Source organism: Chelonoidis abingdonii, chromosome 1 (genome assembly GCF_003597395.2).
Source record: "Chelonoidis abingdonii isolate Lonesome George chromosome 1, CheloAbing_2.0, whole genome shotgun sequence".
Lineage (NCBI taxonomy): Eukaryota > Metazoa > Chordata > Testudines > Testudinidae > Chelonoidis > Chelonoidis abingdonii.
Window position 1 is genome coordinate 249,726,365 of NC_133769.1, and position 20,274 is coordinate 249,746,638.

The 20,274-nt window shown below is 42.1% G+C and overlaps 1 protein-coding gene across 3 annotated transcripts in view; it reads right to left on the bottom strand.

Moving 5' to 3' along the window:
• VWA3B (von Willebrand factor A domain containing 3B) overlaps window positions 1–16,050 on the bottom strand; it is a 147,308-nt gene extending 131,258 nt beyond the window's left edge. The window contains exons 1-6 of one of the 3 annotated variants that reach the window (XM_075061022.1): window positions 16,017–16,050; window positions 10,386–10,471; window positions 9,729–9,956; window positions 7,681–7,775; window positions 3,685–3,935; window positions 1,729–1,888 (exon numbers count right to left, since the gene is read on the bottom strand). In XM_075061022.1, the coding sequence (XP_074917123.1) occupies window positions 1,729–1,888; window positions 3,685–3,935; window positions 7,681–7,775; window positions 9,729–9,956; window positions 10,386–10,425 (774 nt within the window). In that variant the 5' untranslated portion in view covers window positions 10,426–10,471; window positions 16,017–16,050. Of the gene's footprint in view, window positions 1–1,728; window positions 1,889–3,684; window positions 3,936–7,663; window positions 7,776–9,728; window positions 9,957–10,385; window positions 10,472–15,944 lie in introns of those variants that run through there. The other 2 variants (XM_032805576.2, XM_075061025.1) reach the window with 2 other exon arrangements.
• Window positions 16,051–20,274: the final 4,224 nt, after the last annotated feature.

A 20,274-nucleotide genomic window follows, 5' to 3' on the forward strand; every position in this document is an offset into this window, starting at 1 on the left:
AATTTGTTTTGGTTTTTAATTGAAAGCTGAAATTAGTCTGCCCAAACTGAATATGGTTGTTGGGTTCAGAATTGTGTGGCCATATTTGCTGCTGCTGTGTTTGATTGTTGAGAGAAATAATAAAATTCTGGCTAAAAAAATCCAAACTTTTGCAACCACCCAGCTTGTGACCAAACGCCTGACCCGATAAGTCAGAGATCCCAGGTTTCGATACTCTGCTGGCTTTCCTTGATTCATATCTGTCTCCTACTTTCGGGTTCATTTAAGGTTAGAACACAGAACAGCCTATATCTGGTCAAACAAAGGTCCTGCCAGCTCAGTATCCTGTCTACCGACAATGGCAATGCCAACGCGCCTAGAGGGAGGTGAACCTAACAGTATGATCAAGTGATTCTCTCCTGCCATCTATCTCACCCTCTGAACAACAGAGGCAGAGACACACGTTCTTACCCCCATCTGGCTAAATAGCCATTAATGGACTTAACCTCATGCAGTGTATTCTGTTCCTAAAGACTGGCTCCAATTGGGGGCCCTCACAACTGGAACGGTTACTGTGGGTTTGGCTCTTTAGTATAGTTTTAGTACATACCACGAACTGAGCATTGGACGCTTGTTCCGGACTGGGATAGCTAATGTTGTGAAAACGAAAATGGCTCAACATAGACATGCAATGATGAAGAACACGGGGTGCTAAATTAAATTAACCCAGGGGTTCATCAAACTGGGGCGGGCCCCCTCAGGGGTCAAGGTTATTAGGTGGAGTTGGCTGAGCTGTCAAGCTTCCTCAAACCCGTGCTGCCCTCCCAGCATTTAAAGTGTTAAATATATAAGTGTTTTTACTTTATAAGAGAGGGAGGGGTCTCCATTCAGAGTTGCTAGTGGACTAAGGGTACACCATACACACTAGTTGGAATCAGCTGAATAACCCCTCTGAGCCTCAGGGAATGCAGGGAGGGGGGGTTCCCATGCTAGGGTTGGAGAGTAGGTGGTGTAGGATATTGCTCTTCTCCATGTGATCGCTCCTCCACCCAGTGGCTAATTGTAAATGAAGCTTACCCTCCCGCTGACATGAATCTCCTAGGCAACTGAAATTAATTATAGACTACAATTGGCATTGAGAAGTGAAAGGGATGGTAGCTAACGAAGCAAACCTTGGCTCTTCCTGCAGCCTCACACCTGCTGAAGGAGCTAAGGGTAGAGGCTGTGCCTCCCAACAGCCTGGCCCGCGCCTATCCAACCCAACCAGCTTCTGCCCCCCTGACGGCCCGCCTCCCTCAGAATCACCGAGTCATCTGTCTCCTTTCTAATAATAATAATAATAATATATGGAGATATGGTACCTATCTCATAGAACTGGAAGGGACCCTGAAAAGTCATCAAGTCCAGCCCACTGCCTTCATGAAAGGACATCAAGTCCAGCTCCCTGCCTTCACTAGCAGGACCAAGTACTGATTTTGCCCCAGATCCCTAAGTGGCCCCCTTCAGCACATATTGACCTTTCATGCTCCACAGGAAAACAAAATAAGTTTCTGCTTTCAGAACCTGATACATTTACATATAGTATTGTTAAATATGGGCTGTAACTGTACTGGAAAGAAATACCTTCTAGATAGCCACAAGTTTTCTCTTTAGCCCTCCACAATTCATTAGGATAAAACTTCCAATCCAATTCTCCCACTGGATATTCTTAGGTTTACTGGAGACTTCAGAAGAGATGTATAAACTTACTGTCTCATCACTTATGGCTTCCAACAGAGCCTCGGTGGAGCTGGTGGAACTGATGGCTGGCATATGGTCCAACTTCCAGAGCCATTTAACAGCACACTCTACAGAATATTCAGACACAGGAACGGCTTTCTGTTGCCACTTCACAAGATCTTGTGCAGTGCTGAAAATAATATTAGTGATTATTCAGGAGTAATGAGGAGCCACTGACAACATACAACAGCAGAGCTCAAAATATTTCTACTGTATTAGACCTTTAATAATAATAAATAATAAATCACCAACTCTTGAGGTTGAGGTTCCATTAATAGGACAGTAGTTAAAATACACGTTTCTAAAACCAGACTAGTAATAAGATAAAGAGGCAAAATAAAACTCTCATAAGGCACCACAAGTTGGAAAATTAGTTTCTAGGGCAGTTGTTTCCAAAACAGAATTAAGATAACTAAAGAAATATGGCTGTTTTAAGAACAATTTCTAGAGCATAGTTCCCCTTAAACATGCAAGAAAGAATCTGAGAAGTAGCTGACTATACAGGCTAGTGGGATGTGGTAGGGAGGGAACAGAAATATTCCAAGAGTAAGAAATAAATAATCAGTTTTAACAGTGTTGCCAAGCTAAAACAATGATCATGTTTTCTAAAAACTGGGGACAGAGCATGGTCCAGTACTTAAAGCCCATGACTGAGTGTCATAAAACCTAGGTTTTATTTCTCCCTGTACCCCCTAACTTGCCGTGTCACCTTTGTGACTAATGAGTGATTTTTGGCCACTATGTCATCTGTAAAATGGGATTAATACTTACCTACCTACCAAACCAGAAAGCTGGGATGTGGAGTTCATCGGTATTTTAAAAAAGTGCTTTGAAGTTTTTGCATTGAAGGCACTACAGCAGTGCAAAGCATGCGCACATGTGCATGTATATTAAAAAAAGAAGAAAAACAGGTGGTTCTAGTCTCCGTGACATTCCAGAAAGCATCACTCGGAGAACTTCTAGCAAACCTGGGAGAGTAGTACTGCACTGTCACAGAAGTTTTTTTTAAAAAAGATAAAATGTATTTTTGTCCTAAATCCCCCTCCACTGCCTGATAAATTCAGCAAATACTTAACTTTACTGTGCCTCAATTTTGATATAACTTTGCAGATTACCTTTAAAAAAAATTGTGTGTGTGTTTTTCAAAGGCCACATAAGCTCACTTCTGATCTTCAAACCTCAAGTGTACTGGGAGGTGGGGAATTAAGCACCTCAGGGCACCAGAATCAAAACTGTGGCATAAATCAGGGGCAAAATGACTTTACGAGTCACAATCTAATTTTCAGTAGACTTTCTGAAGCCAGTTTTCAAAACAGGATGCATTAAATTGCTCACAAACCTTTGCATACACATGACTTGCATGCACACAAACTCCCATCCTGACATGAATGTAAATCCTGTTTTGTGTGTGTAAACATCTATATGCTTGTATAAATAAAGCCTTGCACATGCACATTAAATTTGAAAACCTGGGCCTATTTGTCACTGAATATGAATTAATTTACTCATATTAGGAAAGGAATACAGTCTCTTCGTTAAGGCACTGGACTGGGACTCAAGACATCTGGTTTCATTTTTCAGCTATGCTGCTGTGTGATTTAGTGTGTGACACTGGGCAAATCACTTTACTTCTCTGTGGGGTAGTGGCCCACATGTAAAATGCAGATAGCAATACTTCCTTTCTCCCAATGTGTATTGTTTCATGGCAGGAACAGTACAGATGTACGCTGCCTAACATAACGAGGCACTGAACTTGGTGGGATCCTTTGGGCACTACCATAATACAAATAATAATACCATAATACAAATAATAATAATGACGATTGTTATTGCAGTAAGCATATCATCAGAATACAGATCTATACTCCACAGTAGTTCTCTTCATCTCATTAACAAAAAATGGAAAATAAACACCATTTCTCTTACCGAATGAGGTTAAACTTGGCAAGCTGGGTCACTTGCTGTGAGAGGACCATAGAAAGCACATCACGGCACAGGTCATATTCAGTTCTACACACAGTGCCAAAGTCCAGAACAATGGTGATGCATGATTCCAGAATCACTCCAAATATCTGCCGACTTTCACTGGTTACCCATTCCATTCTCTGCTTGTACAGCTCAATAGCTCCAGTTAGACAGTCCACAAAATGAAGAATTAGCTCTTTTTTGGCTGTCAGCTTTATTTAAATACAAGAGAGAATGTTTCAATCTTCATTTTCAAATAACTCAAAGCAGTCCCAAGTCCAGCAAAGCTACAATGATTGATTTGTAGTGCCAGATATGCCAGCCAAGGAAGCAACGGAAACAACCCATTTTTTGTCCACTATTTCAGCAGCAAAATACTTGACAAATGCCTCTGAGTCACTCACATATAATGGAAAAGCCACTGCACTTTATCCTAAATGCATTCCACAATATTTAAGTAAGCATAGGGCAGCGTCAACTAGTTTGCATGATTTGTTTGTGACAAGATCAGAGCAATGTAAGTGACTTAAAGGAAATGGGGGCTTTGGGGGTTAGAAAGGACTGCAGAGCAGATGGATGGATATATTGGGGGCACTTGGAAACTAGTTATTAAGTTAGGGCAAGATTGTGACTTGCTCTTAAAATGCTGTGAAGGGGAATAAGGGGATGCACAGTTCTTTCCTTGGGCAGTGTAATCTCAATCTTGTCCTTAAGCAGCAGCTGAAATGAAATTAAAAATGTTTCTTTGTATTTTTGTTCAGGATGCCCAACATTCAGTATCTGTTGGGCCTAAATATTTGTATTTAGGTATTTGGTGCAAATAAAAAACAACTAACATCCCATAAGCCTCAGCCTCATCAGTAAATTAAGCAATGCCAAGGCCTACCCCTGGAAAGAAAAATAATTATAAATGAAAGAGAAATATATCTAGGACCTTCTCTGGACCTTATGACATTCACTCTGGGGTTCTAGGCAAAGTTATAGGCATTACCCTGACTCATATACATAAGAACGGCCACACAGTATCAGATCAATGATCCATCTAGCCCAATACCATGTTTTCCAACAACAGGCAGTGCCAGATGCTTCAGAGGGAATGAACAGAACAGAGCAATCAGCAAGTGATCCATCCCCTGTCATCAAATCTCAGCTTCTGGCAGTCAGAGTTTAGGGATATACAGATCATGGGGCTGCATCCCTGACCATCTTGGCTAATAACCAATGATGGACCTATCCTCCATGAACTTATCTAATTCTTTTTGAACCCAGTTACACTTTTGGTCTTCATAACATCCCCTGGCAACAAGTTCCACAAGTTGACTGTGCATCTTGTGAAGAAGTACTTCCTTTTATTTGTTTTAAACCTGCTGTCTATTAATTTAGTTGGGTTACCCTGGTTCCTGTGTTATGTGAAGAGGTAAATAAAGAGCAGATGTTGTGAGAGAACTATCCATAATGACTCCAAGATCTCTTTCTTGAGTGGTAACAGCTAATTTAGGCTTCATAATTTTTTAAGTATAGTTGGGATTATGTTTTTCAATGTGCATTACTTTAAATCCACATTGAATTTCATCTACCAATTTTAATGCCCAGTCACTCAGTTTTGTGAGATCCCCTTGTAATCCTCTCAGTCATCTTTGGCCTTAACTATCTTGAGCAGTTTAGTATCATCTGAAAACTTTGCCACCTCACTGTTTACCCCCTTTTCCAGATAAATTATGAATATGTTGAACAGTACTGGTTCCAGTACAGATCCTTGGTGGACCCACTATTTACCTCTTTTTATTGTTAAAGATGACCGTTTATTCCTACCCTTTATTTGCTGTCTTTTAACCAAATACTGATCCATGAGAGGACCTTTTCCCTCTTAGCCCATGACTACTTACTCTACTTAAGAGCCTTTGGTGAGGGACTTTATCAAAGGCTTTCTGAAAGTCCAAGTACACTATATTCACTGGATCATCCTTGTCTACATATTCATTAGAATTCTTTGAGAGTCGACAGATTGGTAAGATATAAAAAGCAACAGAGTGTCCTGTGGCTCCTTATAGACTAACAGACGTATTGGAGCATGAGCTTTCGTGGGTGAATACCCACTTCATCAGATGTATTCACTCATGAAAGGTCATGCTCCAGTACGTGTTAGTCTATAAGGTGCCACAGGACACTCTGTTGCTTTTTAGAGATCCAGACTAACACGGCTATCCCTCTGATGGTAAGATATAATTTCCCTTTACAAAGGTCACGTTGACACTTCTCCAAAAAATCATGTTCCTCTTTGTGTCTGATAATTCTGTTCTTTACTATATTTTCAACCAATCTGCCTGATCCTGAAGTTAGGCTTACCACCCTGTAATTGCCAGGATCACATCTAGAGCCTTCTTTTAAAAACTGACATCGCACTAGCCATCCTCCAATCATCTGGTACAGAAGCTTATTTAGCAACAGGTTACACACCACAGTTAGGAGTTCAGCAATTTCATATTTGAGGTCCTTCAGAATTCCAGGGTGAATACCATCTGGTCCCTGGTTGCTTATGTCTCTTTAATTTATCAATTTGTTCCAAAAACTCTTTTACTGACACCTCAGTCTGGGGCATTTCCTCAGATTGGTCACCGAAAAGGAATGGCTCAGGTTTTGGAATCTCTCTCAAGTCCTCTGCAGTGAAGTCCAATGCAAAGAATTCATTCATCTTCTGTGCAATGATCTTGCCTTCCTCAAGTACTCCTTTAGCATCTCAATTGTCCAGTGTCCCAACTGATTGTTTGGCAGGCTTCCTGCTTCTGATGTACTTAAAAAACAAATTTTTCCTCTTATTTTTTGTGTCTTTTCCTAGCTGCTTTTCACATTCTTTTTTGGCTGCTTAATTCTACACTTTGCTTGCCAGCGTTTATGTGCCTTTCTATAATCTACCCTAGGATTTGACTTCCAATTTTTGAAAGGTGCCTTTTTGCTTCTAATTACCCTTTTTACTCTGCTGTTTAGCCATAGTGGCATTTTTTTTTTTTAGTCCTCTTACTGTTATTTTATTTGGAGTATAAACTTAGTTTGAGCATCTATTATGGTGTTTTTAGTTTCCATGTGGCTTACAGGCATTTCACTCTTGTGACTGTTCCTTTTAATTTCCATTTTAATTAACTTCCTCATTTTTGTGTAGTTCCCCTTTTGGAAGTTAAATGCTACTGTGGTGGGTTTCTTTAGTATTTTTCCCCCTACAAGGATGTTACATTTAATTACATTATGGTCGCTATTACCGAACAGTTCAGCTAGATTCACTTATTGGCCAGATCCTGTGCACCACTGCCCTGAGCCCCTTGCCACACCATGCACCCTGACCCCCTGCCCTGAGCTGCCTGCTGCACCCCTCCTGCCCCAACCCCCTTCCCTGAGCCACCTGCCACACCCTGCACCTGACCCCCTGCCCTGAACCCCCTGCTGCAAGCCTCACCTCTCCTGCACCCCAACCCACTGCCCTGAGCCCCCTGCCGCACCCCAACCCCCTGCCCTGACCCCCTGCCACACCTCAACTCCCTGGCCTGGGCCCCTGCCACACCCTCCTGCACCCCCTGGGGGCAGGAAGGGGGAGGGGTTGGGTGGGGATTTCAGGAAAGGGGTTGGAAGAGGCGCGGCTTCAGGGAAGGGGTAGAGTGGGGGGCGGGGCCGACGGCAGCAGGGAGGAGGTGTCAGTAATGCAGCCCTCAGGCCAACGTACCAGTCCTCATGTGGCCCTCGTGGTCATTTAAGTTTGAGACCCCTGTTCTAGATCATTAATCATTTGGCGCAGTAGAAATAAAATCATCAAAAGATAAAGTTCCCATTTTGGAAATACATCAGTTTCCTGTCAGCATTTCTTTAGAAGAGGAGATACTTCAGTCACATCATTTTGTTACACTGATACCATCTTTTAAATAGGGGGAAAGTTATTACTCTACTGAACCACAAGTCAGTCGCACTTACATTATATACTCTGCCATCCTGTGCTCTCAAGTATTGAGGAAACAGACCGTCTGCATACCGAGAAGCCACAAATTTCCCCAAGGTGGACACATAATCTACATTCAAGATTATAAATGGTTGCCAGTTATTGGGACTATTTTCATTATGAACTGTTTTTCTAAGTCATATGCAACAGAAGAGAAGATAAATGGCACTGTCATTAAACAATTTTCTTTTGGTTAGCCAAATAACATTTTTACAGCAATCTACAAACCAAATTCAGTAACACCTCTATAGAAGGGACAGTAAGGTTCTTTGGATAAAAGGCGGAATTTTTCCACTAAGTGATTGATACATGTTGCAGGACAGATCCTAAAAAAGTTACTGTCCGAATTTAGGTTCATGCAGCTGAGAGGGAGGATTTGTACTATCTATATGATATTAGTGAGCTTTAAAAAGGTTCTATTTATGTTGAGTTGTAGAAATTATTCTCATCTCCTAGAACCTAGTCTAGTTATATCTAATGGGGAATTAAAAAAAAACTATCATCTTGCTTACTGGTAGCAAGCTTCTTGTGACTTCAGATTTCTGCAATTCAACGTTTGTATTCTCCATTTACATCTTAAAAGCAAGTGCAAGTATTTGTCAGTCAAAAGAGAAAAAAAAAAATCATGGATGTACGATGCCCTCCCATGACATATATGGAACGGAACAAAAGTGGATGCAGCTAAAGGCATGTCTACACTGTAACAAAAGGTATGCAATTTGCAGTACAGGTAACATAACTGAAGTGCTAGCTTTAATCTAACTAGTGCACTAAAAATAACAGCGAAAATGCTGCAGCAGGAACTTCAGCATGTTCTAGCAATGCGAGTTTGTCCCTAGAGAGGCTTGTACAGCCTGTGTGAGGCTGGTGCCACTGCATTTATGCTGCTGTTTTTACCATGCTAGCTAGATTAAAGCTAGCACAGGTATGCCTACCTGAGCTGCAAATCACATCTTCAGTTGCAGCATGGACATACCCTGAAGAAGGAAAAGCATGTTCTCTGCTCCCTTGACAACAAAAAGTTTCTTGGCAGATCTGCATAGCTGGGACTCCACTGACAGGAAAACACAGGACATGTGAATATTTAACAGCCACAGAGCAGCTATTCCATGCAGCATGTTCCTTTGCTAATCCAGTGTCTTTTTGCTGGTAAAACCATGCTATAAGAAGCATTGTATACCTTCTTAATCCAGAGAGGAGTGAGTGTGCAACCTCTAGCCTTCTAGTAATGAAAGTAAGGCTCCTGGCAGGGGAGAATACAGTATTCCCCATGGCTCCAAGCCAGCTGCGTTCTTAAATTAAACAGCATAAAACAATTTTTAATACATTACAACTACTGCTTCTTAAACTGTAAATTCTTCATGTCAGGGAATGCCTTACTGTGCTCTGTAAATCATTATTATATAAATGATTTATAATTATTATTTCTCACAAACTCTCTCCTCCAACTGCCGCACAACTGCAAATTATAATTTGGCTTTGATATTGCAGAGCTTGACTTTGCAAGAAAAACAGCCTGAGTTTAAATCTGATATTGAATTACCTGTCTAAAAATTACCAAAATGTTCATCTGGAATCACAATAATAATTTATGGCAAGGAGCTCAGGAGGATCTTTGTGTTTTCAGTCCACGAAGGACAGGGTTCTTATGGCAGTTACATTTTCGGACTCCAGGGAAAAGGTTTTGCATGTACTAATTCCGGAAAATTCAGTATCTAAAAGTTATTTCACAAATGTAGCTAGACTGAGATCAAGATTAAAGTGAGGAACATGATGGTGCAGATTAAAAAGAATAGTCTGTCTCTCTATCTCCCCCCTCAAGAGATGAGCAGCCATGTGGGATATGTTCCCAAGCTAAGGTGAAGATGCAAAATGTGACTTCCCTTTCTCTTTTCTAAGGTAGCACCAAAAAAAGAAACAATTTTAAAGGCTCCACACCATATACTGTGCTGCTAAAAAGGAGCATGGAGCTCTGGACTATTCCAAATCAACTTTTAGCTTTTACCACTGGTTTTCCTCCTACCTTCCCTGTGCTGAAATCCAATTTGTGATAAAATCTGAGAGAGGGACAGTTTGTTTCTCTTGAGTCCATGACGCTGAAGCCACTGAGAGGATGAGATGAGAGGCTGTACATCCAAGTCCCACAAAGTGCTTTTCAATCTCTTTTCCTTCTCTTTTGACTTGCCCTCATGGGCAATGTTGGAATCCGAATTTTCTTGCTCTCTTGTGTGTTTCATATCAAAGGTAACCTCTATAAAGAGAAAAAAACATGAATGTTTACACTTCCCAAAAAATTGTTTATTCCCTCCCACCATCACTTGTCTCACCATTCCTTTTGCAAGGCACTTTTTATATTTATCTCCCTACCTTTTTCTCATTCTACTGAAAAAGTGTGCTTAACTATGGAAAGTCATCTTTAATTCCAGGCATTTACCAGATATCATGTCCCTCTCCCTCCTCCATGCACATTCACTTCACATTAAATTGCTCTTTGTTTTGAAACCCAAGCGTTGGGAAGACTACATCCAGTCTGCCAGAAAGCAACCCTTCGAACCCACAAGAGACTTCACCCCAAATACTGGGACAGATAATAGGCAATTATAACATGCACATCAAAAGCTTTCTATTGTAAATCATCCAAGAATACATGCAAAATATGTCTACTTCTTACGTTACTCACGGTCAGTCCAGGAAACTCTTTTACACAGATTTCTGGTCATTCTGGACTTCTTGATTTGGGGTCCTTTTTGTTTTCCTCTTAAAAACCTGAAAAATTAAAACCAAACAATCACTATTCAATATAGTGCCACTCAGAGGCCCAATCACGACTGAAACCTTATTGTTCTAGGCAATTACAAGTATAAAATAAAAAATAGTTTGTACCACAAAGAATTTACGATCTAGAAGGCCAGTCTTAGAAACACATACATAACTTTAATAATGCAAATAGTCCCATAAGATAACATTATGCCTGTGTGAGACTGCAGTATCGGGGCTCAAATGTGGAAAAGACACAACAGGTGGGTGTAGAACAAAAAGATAGCAGGTGAGACACGTGAAAGTAACAGGACTGCACTTACTGGCTGAGTGTGCAATTTTGAGGCTTCAAGATTTTTAACTTTAATTTGATTTTTTTTTAAAAATAAAATGAACGAACAAGAGATATTTATGAATCACTAGCAGGCCACCTGCCTAACTGCTGTCAGCAGGGAGTTTACCATGGGCATTACTGCAGAGACAGGATAAATTACAATATAACTAATCTGTAACAGAAGAATGACTATTCCTCTGTCTTTGCCAAATCAATAGTGTTATTTTTATCTCTTGTATATTAATCTATCAACTATTATAATCTAGGAAGACACTAACAACACTAAATGCAAATACAACCTTAGTTCTTAGCAGGGTGGATAAAAATAAATGATTTAAAAAAAAAGATTTTTTTTTAATTTAAATTGGACTTTTTTGATAAAATGCTTTTTGACAGGAAAAAAACCTATCTAAAGATAGTTTTAATTAAGATACATACATTATAGGTCAAAGATATCTCATCATGGAATAGGGATTATAAATTCTAATTCTATAGTATGACAATATATTCATGTAATGTTTAAAAAAAGTTTTGTAAATGAGTTCCAATAGTTCATGGATTAGGGACCCAATCTTATGAGGTTCCAGAAACTTCTGTATAGATTATTTAGGTTAATCTTTCTATCTATGCAATGGAACTCAGTGCTCAGTCTAGAAGATACCATCAGAGATGCTTAGTTTTGCAGTTCTCAAACTGTGGATTTGTGTCTCCAGAGATAACATGCTTGTTAACAGCAAAAATGTTTTTAAATAAAAATAAATAAATACAGAGGTAAGAAATAACAGACCTCAACCCTATTGTCCCTCTGCAAATTTGTGTACACAGAGTCAATTCCTCATCTCTCTCTCTAACAGTGCAAAATTTCAAACAGTTCAATGAAGAGAAGATTGTTGGGGGCAGAATAGATCTGGACAAGGAGAAGAAGTCTGGAGATAAATGTGAGAAGGGAGGGACAGGCAGTAGAAACAAAAGTGAAACTGTTTGAGCAGCATATTCCAGAAGTCTTAAGGTCTTTCTGAGTGTAACCTTCATTGATTTGAAATCTACCATATCATTCTTTCACTAGAAGGGAAAACCTATAACGGCAGCAGGCCGTAAAAGAGATCCAGTTTGGGAATATTTTCATGAAGTTCTTCTATCTGTGGGTAAGACAGGCCATGTGTGCAAAATACAAACCGTACAACAAAGAATTGCAAGACCTGGTTGCCTGAACGAAACAACATCATGAGTAGTGTTCCTTCTCAGGAGGAAGCTGCATTGAAGATGATGAAAGGAACATGTCTGAACATGCAGGATTTTCAGGTTGGTAAACTTTTTTATTTCATACTTCTTTCTTAAGGACTGACTGTCTTCCTTCTGGACTAGTTTTGAATTCTTATGTTTGAGCAAAAAATATAGTTGTTACTCTACGGTATTATCATTTTAGATGCAGTTGTAATAAAAAAAAAAATAGCTGAAATAGGCAAATTTTCCTTTTACAATTTCACCTTTAAAGTAGTACTGAGTGTCAGCTGAATGCAATGTGTGATACTAACTGAGCAGTATGGTAATAATAATTAAATAACTGTACTGACTTATTTTGTTTAGGCAAATCCATCCTCAATATACAGGATTCTGAGGACTATCCACCTTCAAGATCACCATCATTTCTATAGTTTCAGCATTATCTGCCAATGATAGTGTTTCAGTCACATCGTGTATGTCACATAGCCACAGTATATCACCTGTAGCAAAAAGAAAAAAAAATCTCCATCATCCAGAAACAACCCTAGATAAGTTTGTGATAAGAACCAGCAGATTACAAAAAGAGGTAATTGATGGAAAAATTGCCTGGTTTGTTTATGCAAAAAATACTCCTTTCCGTATGATTGAGAACCCACACTTCATTAACATGGTTCAGTCATTAAGACCAGGATACAGTCCACCCAGCAGAGGAGATGTCACAGGCAAATTGCTGAATAAAGTGTATGAAAGAGAAATTGAGAAGTGTACAAAGGTCTAGCGGGTAAAATTCTTAACCTGAGTCTTGATGGGTGGGAGCAATGTCCACAATGATCCTGTTGTATATGCTGATGTGACAACAGAAGAAGGGAATGTCTTCCTTACAGAAACAATTGATACATCGGGAAATGCATACACAGCAGAATACTTACAAGAAGTAGCAGTAAAAGCTGTAACAAACTGTGAAAAAAAATTCAAATGTCAGACAATGCTACAAATGTATCCGGGATGAGAAGAAATTATTTAGAAGAGAGTGAAGAGAGTTCCAAGCTAATAACATATGGTTGCAGTGCTCATTTGATGCACCTCCTAACCAAAGACTTCAGTGTTCCAGACATAAAGGCAACTGTTGTTGAAATTGCAAAACACTTCCATAACAACCACTTTGCAGCAGCTGCTCTGAAAAAAGTAGAAGGAACCAGACTAACTCTCTCACAAGACGTGTAATGGAACTCAGTAGTGGACTGTTTTGAACTTGCCTTATCTGATGACAGTTTGTGAACAAAATCGTGAAAAAACAGATGGCACTGTCACAGCCGAAGTTCTCAACGCTGGGCTTAAGAGAAATGATGAACACATTCTGAGTACCCTGAAGCCTAATTCTGTAGCCTTGAACAAAATGCAGGGAGACAGCCATTTTAATGCTGACAGAGCTGCTGGAAGCCGCGCAGGCTGAGGGACTTACTGACTGCCACTTCCAGCAGCTCCCATTGGCCCGGACCAGCAATCCACAGCCAGTGGGAGCCACGATCAGCTGGACCTGCGGACAGGGCAGGTAAACACACTGGCCCAGTCCGCCAGGAGTTTCCCTACACAAGCAGCGACCCATGTTTGAGAAACCCTGCACTTGATCAAACGGTCAAGTACTTATCTTTAAAAAGTTGTGCCTGAATAAAAGGATTTCTTCCAGCTCAGATTCGTTTCCAAGGGGGCGAGGGAGGGAGAGAAGAAGGGGAAAAGCCATACTAACCTTTGAAGGGGTATTTCATGGCATTCTCTCCCGGTGCATCTCACTGAGCCCCACCGGCCGTACTGCAGCGCAGGGTTACCTGGCTGGCGGCACTGACGGTGTTATTGGCCGCTCGGGGCTTCCTTCCTGGCCCTAGTAAGTTCTTGGCAGCTTTCTTGTTGTTCCTCGGGGAAATCGAGCTGTAAGAACATGAAGTCGCTCTTGGCAGACTCCAGGGTCAGCCAAACTTTGTAGCAGTAGCCCCGAGGGCTGCTGCCCGCCACATCCAGGCAGTTGTTGAGCACTTTGTTGCCAGAGGAGAGCTGGCACTTGATGTTAGAATTTTTGAAGATGTTGGCCAGAATGCCACCCCTTGAAATGTGCCACCCCAAGCACATGCTTGCTTTGCTGGTGCCTAGAGCCGGTCCTTCTGGTGATGTTCTCCTCTTAATAGAGCATGGCAAGAAAATCCTCCAAATATTAATGATTAACCTGTTGAACTGGAGATACTTCACCTCCCAATGGACTTCATAAATATCTGCTTCAATTATTTTTGGTAAATGAAATAACCAATCAATCATTCATTTTCTGATATAGCTGTAAAACTAATCTGAAAAGTTTTCAAAATAAATCACTTTAAAAATCTATAGTGCGTATCTTCTAAAAATTAAACCTACATCTATCTCTGAGTTGTGAAGAATATGATTTAAGGTTATAACAACCAACAAGAATGCACTTTTATGTAGAAATCCATGATTTCCTGACTAGTGATTTAAATCATGGTTTAAATCAAATCCTCCCTGGTTCTTAGGGGCCCTGGTAAGAAAAAAAGCAAAAGGAGTCCTCTTTGCAACCTGATAATATATGCTATGTCTATAACGTATGTACTATATGTACAGAATAATTTTATTTTAGCTTAATAAAATTACTCATTATTAGCAGGGTTTAACTGTCCATATAACATCCAAAGAGAATACCTTTTATTGGGCTACCAAAGGAGATGTGTCTGCAGGTAGCAGCTACCTGTGTACTTTCTAAGCAGAAACAGACAAACTAAAAGGTTCGTTATCATAGCAGCTTCACGTTAACAACTAAACTAAGCAGTATTTTGAACAGTCTTCCACATTTAAGTTGTGGATCCCAGAAGCCATCTCATTTCTGCAGCCACCCAGAGTTTGACTATAGATTTTCCTTCATTTTGTAATATAAATGCCACTCCTGTTCACCCCAGCTGAACAGCATCTGTATGTGAAATGCATTTTAAGAGAAGAGAAAAAAAAAGTTTCCTACACAAAGAAATTTTGACAAGAATATGAAATGGTGTCAATATAAATATCAAATTAACCTCAAATCTAAGGAAAGGCAACCAGCTTGAGCCCAAATTCTGAACCAAAACAGATTTTTTAAAATTTAATTAAAGTTCACCATTATCCTTTCACTCTGCCAATAAACGTCTCCTGCACCCTCACTTACTGTGCATCTTGAGTTTTTAATCTGTGCTGGGAAAACTAGACTATTTTATAAATACAAGAACACAGCCTGGTGGATTTCAGGATTGGAATAGAACTGATGAGAGCCCAGCATAAGTGTGAAACCTTGGCATGGAACGTATTCAGAGGGCTAAGGTAAAAGGCTGTTTCATTTGGGGAGAGGATGAGATCTGGAAGGGGCTGGAGGATTATGAGAGGGAGAACACAGAAAGGGTTGTCAAAGATCTGACACCTACCCATGCCTTGGGGAGTACAGCCAGTTACTTAAGACATTTTTAGAAGTCAAGAGCCATGCAGAACAGTAAAAGCCACAAAACTGAAGTAACAGATGGATCATGAAATATAGCAAATAATGCAGGAGGGAAGGAAAACACGTCCCGCAGGGTGGAGGGGAGGGAATTTATGGTTCCATAGCTTGATTTTCTGAGCACACACCACCCATTGCAAACCAGGCATGACTGTGGCTACACTATCCTATCCTCACCTCTCTCCTTCCACAGGAACCTAGGTGTTTTAAGGGTTGCCCAACAACGGCGCTTCGGGGGCTGGAGCTTTAGGGGTATTCGTGGGGGAAATATGACAATGAACATTTAACTCGCTGGGGCCCTGTGCTGGGGTCAGGGAGAGGGCTCCAGCTGCAGGATGGGTGGCGGGAAGGAGATGTAAGGTTAACCCCTCAGGGCTGGCTGGCGCGCCAGCTCCGCTCACCACGTGGAAACGTGACATTCCATCCCGGCCACAGCGGCGCCCCCTGTCGGCCCCCCCGCTGACTCCCCTCACCTGGCTCCCGCCGCTCCGCCACCGCTTCTGTCCCATTGTGACGAACGCGGCGGGTTCTAAGAGGCAGCCGCCCCATTGTTGACGCTGGAGACAGCTGGGTTGCTAAGGCGGGGCGCTGATGCAAGCGCAGGCCCCGGGCTGGTGCCACGCCCCCAGCACCGACCAGCCACGTGCCCGGGGAGCAGGGTAACCCAGTCCCTGCGGGTAACCTTCTGTCCGTGCAATAGGACCGTCTGTGTGTAAGCCTGGGGGCGTGTTTACGAGGCTAGCCTGGTGCCCTGATGTATTTTGTTTGCTCAAGCTGACTTCCGACATGCGCTGGTAATTTACAGGACGCAGTATAACGCGTTTCATCGGTTTCGTTGCTCGCGTATCGCCGGCAAGACAAATAGTTCTTGGTTAGTCGGTTCGAAAAGCACCAGAGAATTTAACAGCAGAGATGGGAAGAACTTTCTTTTATTGGGGTTCCAGGTTAAACGGAATTTGCTTCCCACCCGTCCTTCCAGGCTCCCGGCACAAGGCATGATCGCTGATTGTATTAGTGTCAGTGCAGTTATAGGCATGTCGGTCTCAGGATATTAGAGAGATAAAGTGGGCATGGCAGCAGGTTTGTATAATTTTTGGTGGTGCACAGAATTTCGGTCCAAGTCCGCTCCCCCCCCCCCACACACACACCTCTGTACAGGCTCTGTGAGAGAATTTGGGTAAGGGAAGGGTGCAGGCTCTGGAAGGGAGTTTGGCTGCTGAGTGCGGGCTTTGAGCTGGGACAGGGGATTGGGGTACAGGACGTGGGGCTGGGCCAGGGATAAGGAGTTTGGGGTACAGCAGGCAGGCTGCCCCAGGGCTGGGGTGAGGGCCCAGAGAGGAGGACTTCGCCCAGCCCTTTCCCCACAGGCAGCAGCAAGCTCCAGGGGTGGGAGCCCGTCCCCTACCCCCCCCCCCAACATGACACTCACCCAAGCCCCCCAGGCTGCTGCTCAGGCAGTCCAGCCAGGATAAGCCCTCCCCTTTGGAGTCACCTGCCTCGGGGGCTGCTATGTGCCTCCTCCCCTTCTCCCTCCACAGGCATAGCAGCCACCTCAGTCAGCCTCTGGCACTGTTCCCTTGTAGCCAGCAGCAGATAGCGAGGGAGCACAGAGCTGAAGGGCGCAGCCACCTGCTGCCCAGGGCAGGCAGGGACGTTCGGGGAAGGCACATGGTGGCGTCAGGCAAGGCTGAGAGATGCTCTGGGGGAGGCGCACAGGGGTGGCAGGCGGGACTGGGGGACGGTCCAAGGAAGGCATGTGGGGGCAGGGCCGTCCTTAGGATTTATGGGGCCCTACGCAGTATTATTAAACTGGTGCCCCTATGCCGGATGGCAACCCAAGCTCACAGCCGGGTGGGGGAGGGGGAGCGGGAGGAGGGACAAGACAGCAAAGGATAATGAGATGCCCGGCCTGCCTCATGGTGGGGGAGAGTCACAGTTCCCTGCAGAGACTCCCATACCTTCTCCCTCATGCAGAATGGACATGAAGAAAGTACCTAATTAAAAGCACTAAAATTTGGGAATAAAAAATGTCAGTCACAGGTTTTTTGATATGCCCTGAAGTTTGTCAGAGATTTATTTGCAAAAACTTCGTAGTAAGGGTGAGTCAGCTGTCCTGCTGAATACAACATTACATATAATGGAATACATGATGCAGCTCTTCTCTGTTTTACATTTTCTTAATCAGTATTTCTAAGCTGAATTTATATTTTAAATGTACTCAAACCTTAAGCCAGCATTCCAGATTACTACATATTTAACTCACTGAAACAAAGACATTATTTTAAATTAATCAGAGAGGTTTAGTGTGTTCATAACAATGTTCATTGCTTTTAGAAAAAGGGAACAGTAATTTACTTTGTGTGATCTCCATAACAAGAGACATGGTTATGAAATTTCACCAACTTTAAAAAAATATGTTTCCAAAGATTTTAGGTATAACAAGGATTTTATGTCTTACTAAGGTACTGATTTTGCTGGAGGGTTCTTTTAAAACTAGTTCATCGGATAGTCAGAAGTAAAGAAAGGGAAACTCTTTGTCCAGCTATCTGGAAGGGAAGGACTGTTGTCCCTTTAAGGGCTCTCTTCAGTGGGGAGTGGGGGGAGAGGTGGTGAAGGGATGGACAGAAAGGACAGGAAGACTTGGAAGCTCTTTTTTTTTTAACTATAGTAATTAAAATGTGTATTTTAGATAAGGGAGGTCTTTTGAAGGATTTATTTAAAAAACTGTATGTCTGAAGATCCACGCATTTAAGGCTAAAGATGATTGTGCATCTAAAACTCTATGCAAGCATTTTTTAGAAATGTGATTTTATAATCTTCACCAGCTCACTAATGAAATATTTTTAAAGCAAATTTTAAACTAAGGTCCTGTAGACTGACATGTTCTGTGTAAATATTACATTAATGCACAACTGTTTTTGTCAGTAAAGTCAGAAACTGACAGTATAAAAATTTATTTGGGCATAAGCTTTCGTGGACAGCTGATGAAATGGGTTCTAGCCCACAAAAGCTTATGCCCAAATAATTTGTTAGTCTCTGAGGTGCCACAAGGACTCGTCCTTGTTTTTGCTGGTACAGACTAACAGGACTACCACTCTGAAACCTGTCAGTATATACCTTGGGGTTGGCAAATGCCTGTTAAATGGCTTTATTACCCCTTGAATGTCTCTTTAACAGTTTCAATGTTGTGCTAATAGGTCTGGCAGGCTGGAGGTTTTTTCACTTTTAACTACTAGATTCCCTCCCAAGGAAGACTCACCAGGCTAGAGCAGCCATCTGTGGGAGCCTGCAGGAAGGGTCAGAACAGGGATAGGAAAAGAAGAGGGTGGACACTAAGACCCAGTGGTGCCCCAAATTTTCAGGTGCCCTACGCAGCTGCCTATGTTGCCTATGCCTAAGGACGGCCCTGCGTGGGGGTGGCAGGGTGGAGCTAGAGAGGAGACCCGGCCCCGAACATTTGTGGAGCCGGGCCCCCAGGGCCTGAATTTGCTGGAGCCTGAGCACCACAGACCATATAACTCATCATCCCTAAAGGTGGGTGAGGTATCATCTTTTATTGGACCAACTTCTGTTGGTGAGAGAGACAAGTTTTTGAGATGCACAGAGGAAGAAGAGCTCTATGTGGCTCGAAAGTTTGTCTCTCTCACCAACAGAAGCAGGTCCAATAAAAGATATTACCTCACCCACTTTGTCTCGCTAGTATTAGTAACACATTTATTTACTTAATAACACATCAAACTGTAGTAAGATCTGATGATACACTACAGTCCAGGAACAAAAGGGCCACAAGCACGTACACTTTAATATATATAAATATAAACCAACAAAGGCACTGTAGCTTTTGTTACCCCTGCCATGGTTGCTTAGTAAATAAAGATGGAAAAGAGGAGCTCCTTATAAAGTGTACAGTTCAAATATGTACACTACCAGTCACTTAGTTGGAAACTATGTTTATATTTCTCTTCATATATTTGGAATTGAGAATTTAAAGACTAGAGTGAACATGCTAACTCATTCTTGATGACACAACTGTTCCCCAGGGGGCAGAAAAGGTGCTCAGCCATAAAAAGTTTCCCCTTATGTCAATAAAAGAAATAAGTACTGAATGTTCTGTGGATTATTTTAGGCACTGGGATTACCATAGTATAAGGTTTTTCATTGGGAAAAATTTTGTTTCTGTTTCAGCCATTCTTTATTATTCTTCAAAGTGCAACCTCTGATTGATCTAGAGCAGTGATGGGCAACCTGCGGCTCGCAGGTCACATGCAGCCCATCAGGGTAATCTAATTGCAGGCCAGGAGACATTTGCTGACATTGACCATTCACAGGCATGCCCTTCCTCCCCCCGCAGCTCCTGTGGTCACAGTTCGCCATTCTTGGCCAATAGGAGCTGTGGGAAGTGATAGGCTGCAGGGACATGCTAGAACCACGAACCGCGACCACTGGGAGTTGCGGGGGCGCTGTGCCTGTGAATGGTCAAGGTCAGCAAAATATCTCGTGACTTGCAATCAGATTACCCTGATGGGCTGCATGCGGGCCACAGGATGCCCACCACTGATCTAGAAGCAAAAAAACACATTCTGCCCATTCTGCTGCTTTGCTTTTGCAGCCTTCAGTAATGTAAGTCTCTCTTCAAAGACGTAAAATGAAAGTTTATTGAGGTAATTTCCCTGAATTATACCAAAAAGTAGTCATAACTACAATCATGCCTATGTAACACTGACGGACCCC